General features: G+C 63.0%; 1 protein-coding gene across 1 annotated transcript; it reads right to left on the bottom strand.

Moving 5' to 3' along the window:
• Window positions 1–4,008: 4,008 nt before the first annotated feature.
• Window positions 4,009–9,645, bottom strand: LOC113405856 (cyclic AMP-dependent transcription factor ATF-6 beta-like). Its single transcript, XM_026647133.2, has 12 exons — window positions 9,532–9,645; window positions 9,066–9,242; window positions 8,753–8,940; window positions 8,132–8,317; window positions 6,745–6,836; window positions 6,119–6,283; window positions 5,939–6,046; window positions 5,504–5,591; window positions 5,202–5,269; window positions 4,976–5,087; window positions 4,624–4,708; window positions 4,009–4,244 (listed from the first exon to the last, which is right to left on the bottom strand). Exons 1-12 carry the CDS (start codon window positions 9,602–9,604, stop codon window positions 4,009–4,011), a joined length of 1,578 nt encoding a protein of 525 aa, XP_026502918.1. The 5' UTR covers window positions 9,605–9,645.
• Window positions 9,646–10,706: the final 1,061 nt, after the last annotated feature.

Below are 10,706 nucleotides of genomic sequence, written 5' to 3'. Positions count from 1 at the left end.
AATGTAAATATATGTGATAAGATATATTTAATATGAACCATAGTTGAAATATAATTGTATATATAAAATATATTACAATATTATATACAGCAAATAGTATATTCAATATTTTAATCTTCAACATAATAGATACCGATAATATTAACACAATAGATCTTCTATTGAATATTGATATCTTGATATGACTATATCATATGAAATGTCAAATATATCATTAATTTTAAGATTAGATTATACTGACCATTTTAATATATTATATAATAGCGATTCTAGTTAATATTTATTAGAAGATATATTAGGTATTATAGTATCTATCTTCAATAATACATATACATGTCATTCTATATCATGAAGGCAATTTCAATATTGGATTATAGATATTTCAAATGTTAAGATGATCTATATTCCAATACACTGTATATAATAATTTTATTTAATGTTATATATATGTAATTAAATATATTAATATAGCAGTATATATATATATATATATAAAATACAATATTAAAACACTAGCTCTCATATTAGTATATGCCATTCAGTATAAGAATTTCAGTGATTGATGAGCAGTCTATATAACACCGCCCTCTAGCGTACCCCTGGGGTTCTGTTTACTAGGGCACCATTCACTAGCATTGCACCGAATAGCTCAGTCCAGCGTAATGTGACACTGGCTCATTCACGTGGCCGCTAGCAGTGGTGGTCACTAGGCCGTGTAAACGGAAGCGAAGTGACGTCCCCTGAGCACACGGACACGACACGATTTTACCTGAGCGAAAGGAGCGGTTGGAAACAGCCAGACGGGCCTTTCCCGGCCCCCATGGCCCTGCCCCCACATCCCATCCCCCAGCATCTGCATTTCGAGGTCTCTGCGTTTCTGTCCCAAAGCCGGGGGACGGGGGAGCCTGAGCCGTCACGGCCCTGCGGGCCCATTAGCGCATCGAATCCGACCTGCTGTACGGCCCAGGCCTGAGAACGTCCCCCGCTGCCCTGCCCCACACAGACACACACGGCCCCCAATACATCGCCAGCTCCTTGGGCACAGGGCTGGCTGCGAGCAGGCGTGGGGGATTTCGTAGCCAGGAACTCGCCTGGGAAACAGGACTTGGTGCCATTTCTTCTCCTGAAGCCACCCAAGGACTGGCCACCGCTGGGCCTTCCCCCCCCCCACACACACACTGGCGAAAGGCCCCTTTATCCTGGGACAAGGGCCCCACACTCGGGACTGTCCCAGGACAGCAGAACCGGGAGGCCACGTGAGGACAAGGCCAGCGTTTAACCGCCGGACACGGTCCTTCGCCAGCGAGGTGCCGCCCCCCTCCCCAGCCCGTGGTTCCAGCGTCCGTCACCCACCTGGGACCTCCTCAAAAGCCAGGAGAACCCCAGAAACCCCAACGAGCTACCTCACAACCCTCCTGCTTTGCCACAGTGCCCACTGCTGCCTTATGCCACCCGCCCGGGTGTTCCCAGGATCGCCCTCGTCTGGGCAGCCGGGAAAGGCACCCGGGTGCTCACCGCATGGCCAGCGGCCCGGCTACAGGGGCGCAGGATCAGCCCGGACGTCCCGGGTTTCGGGCCCTCGAGGTGGCAGCTCCCACCATCCGACAGGGCGGGGGGGGGGGGGGGGGGCAGGAGTACCATGACCCAGCATTAGACCCGCACTATAACAACTCAAGGAGGGCTGGCTTCCGGGACCCCCGGACTCAGCCACTGGCCAAGTCACTCCTCGGTGCCTCGGTTTCCCCACCTGGACACTGGGGAGAATGAGCCCCACCTGCATTATAAGGCGCTCGGAGCTGTACAAAGGTCAGCATCTTAATCCCCATTGCCCAGATGGGGAAACTGAGGCATGGGGCGGGGAAAGGGACTTGGCCAAGGTCACCCAGCATGGCAGTGGCAGAGCTGGGGATGGAACCCAGGAGTCCTGGCTCCCAGCCCCTCCCCCCGGCTCTAACCCACCAGACCCCCCTCCCCTGCCAGAGCCGGGGAGAGAACCCAGGAATCCTGACACACTGGCCACTCCGCCCCCCCTTAATTAAACAGCACTAATTACGCCCCCCCCCCTTGCTGCCCCTGGCACCCGTTACCTGGCGTTTGTTCTCCCCTCCCTCGCCCGCCTTGGCACCGGCTCCCTCTGCCCATTAATTAACCTCGGTTCCTTCACTGCCATTAATTCCCTCCCCCCCCCGTGCAATTAAATTCCCACCCATCAATTCTTTCATTTGCATTCACTAATCGGCAATAATTGCAGGCGGGCGCGCGGGCACCCCCTGCCCTGTCACTACTGGGCACCGATTCCACCCCCCCGCTAATGAACGGGCACCAATTATCCCCCCCCTGCAGCCTTTTAATTCTTTATTAATCCACCCCCACTCCCCCCCAAGTCCCCCCACATCCTGCCCCCCCGCGTCCTGCCCCCTGTTCCTGTTGTTTTCCTGTTGTTCCCGACTCTGACTGTCCCGGCGGCATCCGGACCTCGGGGAGGGGTTCCGGGAGGGGGGGAGCGCTGAGCGTGGGAATCAGTCGGGGGGGGGGGGAACGATCACCCCCACTACACATGCGGTGCCAGCCAGGTACACACACACACACACACACACGGTGCCAGCCGGGTTCACACACACGGTGCCAGCCGGGTACGCACAGACACACACACACGGTGCCAGCCAGGTACACACACACACACACAGTGCCAGCCGCATACACACACACACACACACACACGGTGCCAGCCAGGGACACATACACGGTGCCAGCCGGGTTCACACACACACACACACACGATGCCAGCCAGGTTCACACACACACAGACACACACATGGTGCCAGCTGGACACACACACACTCACACACACACGGTGCCAGCCGGGTACACACACACACAAAGACACACACACGCACACAGTGCCAGCCATGCCCACCTCCAGGCAGCAGGTGCCCAGATAAATCAGGGGGCTCCCGGAGGGGCCTCCCACTCCCCAGCCTGCTCCCCCCCGGATCTCCCCCCCGTACCTCGGGCCAGCGGCAGCAGCAGCAGCAGCAGCGGCCCCATCGCTGAGCACGGAGCCCCCCAGCCCCGAGCCCGGCCCCCGCCCGGCCATTGTCCAGAGCTTCCTGACCCACAATGCAGGGAGGGACCCGCCCCCTTCCTGCCCCCCAGCCCGGGAGCACCCTGCCCCCGCACGGACCCCTCCGCAGAGCGACCGGCAGGGCCAGAGCCCGGGCTGCCCCCATGCCCCAGGGCGGCGCTAGGTGTGGGGTCACCCTCCCCCACCTGCCCAGACTGGGGCCCCCCCACAGGACAGGAGCCAGGCGGTTCAGTCACCTCTCGCTTTTATTTATAGATGTAAAAAAGCCCCCGGGGCAGGATCCGGCTGGGGGGATCCACAAAAGGGGGGGGGGCCCTGTGGAGGGGAGCCCCCCCGGTCCCTCATCATGCCCCCCCAGTCTATAAATATCCACAGGGGAAGATAGTGCAGTACGGGGGTGGGGGGGCAGGATCACCCCCCCACGGGAATGGGGGCCAGGTCCTAGCACAGGGGGGGTCACCCCAAGGAAGGGGGGGTCCAAGCTCTGTCCCGCAGCCCGCCTAGGCTGGAGGCGGGGCTAAGTGCTGCCTCATGTGGGAGGGGTGGTCGCTAAGGGGCAGGGCCAGCCCTCACCCATGGGGGAAGGGGCAGTGCCTGAGGGGGCGGGGCTAGGCTCATCGGGGAGGAGGGGTTCTCTGAAAGGGGCGGGGTTAGTGCTGCTCAGGTGGGAGGAGCTATCCACAAAGGGGCAGGATGAGCCTCAACATAGGCAGGGCTGTTACCAATAGGGGCGGGGCTAGCCACATAGGGGCGTGGCCATTGCCAAAATGGCATATCAGGGGGCAAGGCGAGGCCCAGATGGGCATGTCTGTCACCAAGGGGCATGGCTAGCCCCGGGCGGGCGTGGCTCTTGCCAAGGGGCGTGGCCAGTCCCGAGTGGGCGTGGCTAGCTTGGGTGGGCATGGCTTTGCCAAGGGGCGTGGCTAGCCCTCGCCCTGCTCCCCGAGGTAGAAGGTGCGGGGGCGCCGGGCGGAGCGCAGGGGGCCTCGGCCCGGGCGGGGCTGCACTGAGGGTGCCTGGGTCCGGTTGTCGGGCGCCGGGGGGCGCCGCAGGGAGGGCGGCACCGTGGAGCTCTTGATGTGGATCACCCGTGTGTCCATCACCTCGCAGTCGATCTGCATCATCACCTCGAAGCCCCGCGACGCGTTGTACAGGCTCTCTGGGGAGAGACAGGGGTCAGCCCGGTGCCGGGACGCGGCTGGCTCTGGGGCGGGTTGGGTGATACGGGGACCCGGCGCCGGGGAGAGGCTGGCTCTGGGGAGGGGCGGGTGATACGGGGACCCCTCGCCCAGCGCTGGGATGCGGCTGGCTCTGGGGTGGGGCGGGTGATACGGGGACACCTCGCCCGGTGCTGGGATGCGGCGGGCTCTGGGGCGGGGGATACAGGGACCCCTCGCCCGGCGCTGGGATGTGGCTGGCTCTGGGGCGGGGCTGGTGATACGGGGACCCCTCGCCCAGCGCCAGGAGGCGGCTGGCTCTGGGGCGGGGCATGGGGGCCAGTTATCGCGGTTCCGAAGCACAGGGAGCCAGGACCGTACCATTCAGCGCCATGGCTGGCATCACCAGCGACATCTTGGGCCGGGTGGTTTTGTTGTGGCTGATGGCCGGGAGCAGCAGGTGATCCTGGGGCCAGGAGACAGACAGACCAGAATGAGAGACAGACACGCAGAGAGCGCCCCCACTGCCCCCGCCCCCTGCTGTCCCTGCCCCACTCCCTGCAGCACAGCCCCTAGCGCCGCCCTGGGGCAATGGGGAGCCCTGACTGCCTGGGCAGAGCCCCCTGCTGCCCCCCGCTCAGCTCCCTGCAGCCCAGCCCCTGGCACTGCCCTGGGGCAATGAGGAGTCCTGACTGCCCAGGGGGAGCCCCCGCGGCACAGCTCCCCAGCTCACCCTACGGAAGGAGACCACGTAGAACGTGTCCTCCCGCCGGTCGATGGCGTCCATGAAGTGGTGCTCCGTGCGGTCGGGGCGCTGGTAGACCTGCAGCTCGCTCAGCGAGTCCCTGAAAACGGAGACGGGCGTCAGGGAACAGGGCCTGTCCCTGTGGGGGACGCCGGCCCCGATCCGGGCACAGGGCGAGGCTTGGCTGGCTTTGGGGAGACCGGGGGCCCCTTACCTCTCTGGGCGTTCGGGGGGGCTAGCTGGGACGTATCGCGACGGGCTGGGCACCTTCCTCTGGGGTGACTCCTGTGACCGAGATGGGGAAGAAGGTCAGTGGGGGGCACCGGGGAACCCCCGCAACAGCCCAGCACTTGGCACCCCCAGAGGATTGTGGGTAAAACCACCCAGGATTCTGGGTAACGCCCTGTGGCCCGGGCAGCTCCCAGCCCCCTCTCCCTGCAGTCCAGACACAGACAGACTTGGCTCCTCCCTCAGTGGGTGGAGCCACCCCGGCTTGCCCCGCCCCTCCGGCCTCACCTGATTGGTGCGTGGCTTGCGGGACTGCAGGGGCTTCCTGCGGTTGATCTGGTGCCGACGCACCCAGCCGCTGAGCTCGTCCGCCAGCCTGGGGGGCAGAGCGGGAGGGGAAGGGTTAAAGCGGGACTCGGGGGCGGTGCCTAGGGGGATTGTGGGATAGGTTACCCACAATGCCTCACAGCCAGGGCTCCATTCATGTGTGCACAGGACTAAAGGGGCTGCTCCCCAGAGGAATTCTGGGATCCGTTACCCATAATTCCTCACTGCAGCAGCTCTGCTACTGCCCGTCCAAGGACAGTTTGCAGGGGCTTCTGGGAGATGTTACCCACAATCCCTTACACGGGGGGGTCCTGCCCATTGGCATACGTTGGGAGCCCCCAGGGGATTGTGGGATACGTTATGCACAGTCCCTGCCGGGGGCCCTGGGGAACCCACCGGAGCGACTCCGTGCGGTTGAAGTGGCGGCAGTCGGACGCCAGGAACAGCTTGTCCAGGTCCCGCAGCATCAGGTCCTTCATGCCGGAAAGGGCGGCCGTGAGGTTCCTGGGGGAGCAGAGAGCAGCGTCACCGGCGGCTATGAGGAGCTGCGGGGGTGGGGGAGCCCCATGCCCTTACCTGAACCTGGTCTTGCCCACGCTGGCGGGGGCCAGCTCCTCCCGCAGCTCCCTCGGCTCCTCCTTCGGCGGCTGCTCCACCACACCCAGCAGGTGCCGGCGGCTCTGCCCGGCCCCCGCCCCCTGCCTGGGCGGCGCCGTCTCCACGGCCTTCTGCTCGCTGATGCTGGGGGGGGGAGGGAGGGGTCAGACAGGCAAGGCTGCTCCCAGGGAAGACTGGAACATGTTACCCACAATCCCCTGCAGGCAGGAGTGTGATACGGGGGCTACAAGGGCGGGTACCGGGTGATGCTGGGACACGTTACCCACAATCCCCTGCAGGCAGGAGTGTGATACAGGGGCTAAGAGAGCAGCTCCCGGGGGATGCTGGGACACGTTACCCACAATCCCCTGCAGGCAGGAGTGTGATACAGGGGCTAAGAGAGCAGCTCCCGGGGGATGCTGGCACACGTTACCCACAATCCCCTGCAGGCAGGAGTGTGATACGGGGGCTACGAGGGCGGGTACCAGGGGATGCTGGGACACGTTACCCACAATCCCCTGCAGGTAGGCAGTGCAATACAGGGGCTCAGAGGGAGCTCCCAGGGGATGCTGGGACACATTACCCACAATCCCCCGGGGCCTCACCTGACGGGCCCGAAGTTGAAGGCGATGAAGAGCAGCACGACCATGACGCAAACGACCTTCCGGTTCCCAGGGCTGAACTTCAGCTCCCTGCTCTGGAGACAAGGGGGCAGGGGGGTGTCAGAATGGTACGGTCCGAGCGAAACCACCCTCCCAACAAGGGCTGCCCCCCCCCCAATATCATAATGGTACATCCTAGCCACAGGCAGAGCTCCCCCTCCAAACCAGGCAGCCATGATGGTATATCCCACCAACTTCCCACCCCATATCATAATGGTACATCCCACCCAGAGCTCCACCCCTACAATGGTTTGTCCTACTGGCTCCCCTCCACCAAAATTGCTATCATAAAGGAACATCCTACCAGAGATAGACACCCCCCCACACACTATAATGGAACCTCCTAGCAGGAAACAAAATTTTCCTGCTCCCCGCACTGTTACTAACACCCCTTCAAAAGTTTGGTGCCCCCCCCTCTCTAGGGGTGTTAATGGAATATCCCAATGGGACGGCCTAAACTCCCCTTTTACAAGGAATATAATGGTACATCCCTAGAGGTTCTCAATCTCCCTCCCCCCAGAGATCATAATGGAGTCTCCCAGGATACACTGCTAATGGAATTCTCCAGAAAGCAATTTCCCCCCCCTCACACAGTGGAGCTAATGGAACATCCCAGGAGGAGACTTCACAATCCCTTACTCTCACAGGGGCCATAGCGCCCGCCCCCGCCCCCCAGACAATGGAATGTCCCACAAGGGGGTTGCTCCCTTCCCCCTCCACATGGGCCACAATGGAACATCCCAGAAACAGACAATATGAACAGCTCCCCCTCCCCCCCGTCCCTGAAAGGGATCACAATGGGACATCCCAGCAGAAAGCATCTACCATTATCACCTCTGAGGTAGGGGGAAGGGATTTAGAATGTACCATTATGAACTCTACATGGGGAAGGGGGCGAACAGCACCTTGCAGGGATGTACCATTATGGTCCTGTTCTGCCTGCTACTACATATACCACCATGACCCCTGGGGGGGTTATGGGATGTACCACCATGATCATTAACTGGGGGGAGCAGTTTACTGCTGAAATGTACCATTATGATGGGGGGAGTAAGATACTGTGGCTGCAAGAATGTACCATTATGACATGAGGAGTATCTTGGTGTTGGAATGTACCATTATGATCCCTGCATGGGGGGGTGCTTTGTGCTGGGATGGGGGAAAAGAGCTGATTGCTGGGATGTACCATTATGCTACCTATGGGGTCAGATATTTACTGCTGAGATATACCATTATGTATCAAAATGGGGGGGATGCTTGGTGTGACCCACCCCGGCAGAGCACAGCCCCCGTGGTGCCCTGCCCTGGCTCGCCTGCGGGGGGCGCTCACCTCGCCCAGGACGCAGTCCAGCCGGCGCCGCAGCAGGGTGTTCTCCCGCCGCAGCCGCTCGTTCTCAGCCAGCGCCTCCCGCAGGCGGCACTCCAGCCCCTGCAGGTACTCCTTCTTCTTCCGGCGCGACTGGCAGGCCGACTCCCGGTTCTTGATCATCCGCTGCTGCCGCTTTAGCACCTTCACCTGGGGGCGAGGGCAGGCAGAAAGGGGGGGCTACGGGTCAGGAGTGAGGGGCACGGGGGGGCTGGGCTAGCAGGGGCTCCGGGTCGGGCGTGAGGGGCACCGGCAGAGCTGAGGGGGCGGGGCCGGGCTAGCGGGGGCTGCGGGTCGAGAGTGAGGGGCATGGGCAGGGCTGGGGGGGCAGGGCTGGGCTAGCAGGGGGCTGCAGGTCAGGAGTGAGGGGCACTGGCAGAGCTGAGGGGGTGGGGCTGCGCTGGCAGGGGGCTGCGGTTTGAGAGTGAGGGGCACTGGCAGAGATGGGGGGGGCAGGACTGGGCTGGCAGGGGCTGCGGGTCGGGACTGAGGGGCACCGGCAGAGATGGGGTGCGCAGGGCTGGGCTAGGCTAGCAGAGGCTGCGGGTCGGGAGTGAGGGGCACCGGCCGCACTCTGTTACTCACGTCAATCTCTGGGTTGCAGGGTCCAAGCTGGCTCGGGGCCGGGACGATGGTTTTGGCCTCGGGTTTGGGGGCGCTGGGGGGGAGCCTGGCCGGGGGGCCCTCCTTCCCCGGGGGCTGCACCTTGAGGAGCCCCGAGAGCGGGAGGTGCAGGAGGTCGCTCTGGGAGATGACGACAGACGGTGCTGGGACTGCGGGGAGGGATGTGGGTCAGTGTCCCACACACGCACCAGCCCCGAGTCCCACGCCCCCGCCCCGAGCCAGTCAATGCCTGCCCTGGGGCGCCCCCTAGAGGGGACCAGCCCCGTGCCCGTACCTGTGATGGCTGGCTTGAGGGGCTGCGGCTGGGCCCCCGGCACCGTCTGCAGTAGGATGGTGGGGCTGGGGGTGGCCGCGGGCTGCACCGGGACGGTGGCCACCACCACCGGCTTTGGCTGGATGGGCGGCTTCCGGCTCAGGATCGACTCAGCCTTGATGGGAGTCACTGGCTTCCCTGCGAGAGAGTGCGATGTACTTCCCCCAGCGCCCCCCGCAGAGCCAGCCCCACAGCACCCCCCACAGAGCCAGCCCCTCGCCCTGCTCCCCCAGCGCCCCCCCACAGAGCCAGCCCCTCGCCCCGCTCCCCCAGCGCCCCCCGCAGAGCCAGCCCCTCGCCCCGCTCCCCCAGCGCCCCCCCGCAGAGCCAGCCCCTCGCCCCGCTCCCCCAGCACCCCCTGTTAGCCGGGTCCTAGTCGCCAGAGACCCTCCCCCACAGCCAGACCCTACCCTCCAGTGCTGGTTACCTGGCGTTGTCTGTGTCTCCGGTGCTGGCAGAAGGTTGATCTGGACGGTGCCAACTGGGGGGGGCCAGGACATCCCCAAACATGCAGGGTGGAGTCGGGGGGTGCTCGGCTTTCACTCCCGTCACGTCGTCTGGGCTTGCGGCCTGGGGGGAGCCACAGCTGAGTGTGGGGGCCAGGGGGGCACAGAGCTGAGTGTGGGGGCTGGGGACGTCTCCCAGGCCAAGGGGGGGGCACGTACCTGTCTCGTGGGGTCGGGGGTCATGGAGAGGATAGAGGAGTCTGAGCTGTGGGAGGAAGCGGGGGACACGGGCTCGGACTTCACCTGGAGGTCTGCGCGGGGGATGGAAAGGGGTTAGAAAATAGTCCCTCACAGATATCCCTCCGCCCCTTACATCCACCCACCCCAGGGCAGCCCCATTGCACACAGATATCCCTCCGCCCCCTACATCCACCCGCCCCAGGGCAGCCCCATTGCACACAGATATCCCTCCGCCCCCTACGTCCACCCACCCCAGGGCAGCCCCATTGCACACGGATATCCCTCCACCCCACCTCACCATCTGTCCCAAATGCTGAGAGGAGGCTGGGCTCACCCGGGAAGAGGCTGGTTGGCATCTGGTCCCACGGCGGCTCTGGGGGGCTGGTGTCCATGCCCAGGTCGAAACCGTCGTCAAACTGCAGGGGGAAGGGGGGAGATAAGGGGTGAAGTGGGGGGTCACCCGTGTATCTCTCTGGGGTCCAGTCCGGCAGCCCCCAGTGTACAGAGGGCCCTGCTCTGAGGGGCAGCTGGGGCCCTGCTGCCGGGGGGATGGGGAGTGGGGGTGCTATGGAGCAGGTAGGTCACTGGGGGCACCCCAAAGGCAGGGCAGGGTGAGGGAAGGACTCACCAATGCACTGGGCTCCAGGCAGGGGAAGAGGGCGGCGGGCTCCTCCCCATCGTCCAGGCAGCTGTAGAGAGCCGCATCTGGGGGCGGGAAGAAAGGGGGAGTCAGTCCCCTTCCTCCAGGCCCCTCCCCCCCAGCACCCAGCCCCACCCCACTCCTCCAGCCCCTCCCCCTCAGGCACCCAGCCCCTCCCACTCTTCCAGGCCCCTCCCCCTCCAGCACCCACCCCTCCCCCCGCAAGCCCCACCCCCTCATGCAGGCCCCGCCCCCTCATGCACCCAGCCCCACCCC

The sequence above is a fragment of the Terrapene carolina genome, unplaced genomic scaffold, assembly GCF_002925995.2.
Source record: "Terrapene carolina triunguis isolate 2854851 unplaced genomic scaffold, T_m_triunguis-2.0 Scaffold51346, whole genome shotgun sequence".
Taxonomy (NCBI): Eukaryota; Metazoa; Chordata; order Testudines; family Emydidae; genus Terrapene; species Terrapene triunguis.
Note: the sequence above shows the minus strand (reverse complement) of the source record. Positions and strands in the feature narration are given on the sequence as shown.

Coding starts and splice junctions, on each gene's coding strand:
- LOC113405856 (XM_026647133.2), bottom strand. CDS start 9,604: ATGTCCTGGCCCCCCCCAGTTGGCACCGTCCAGATCAACCTTCTGCCA. Junction 8,941..9,065: donor CCTCAAGCCAGCCATCACAG/GTACGGGCACGG, acceptor CCCTCCCCGCAG/TCCCAGCACCGTCTGTCGTC. Junction 5,088..5,201: donor CCCCCCGAACGCCCAGAGAG/GTAAGGGGCCCC, acceptor CTCCGTTTTCAG/GGACTCGCTGAGCGAGCTGC.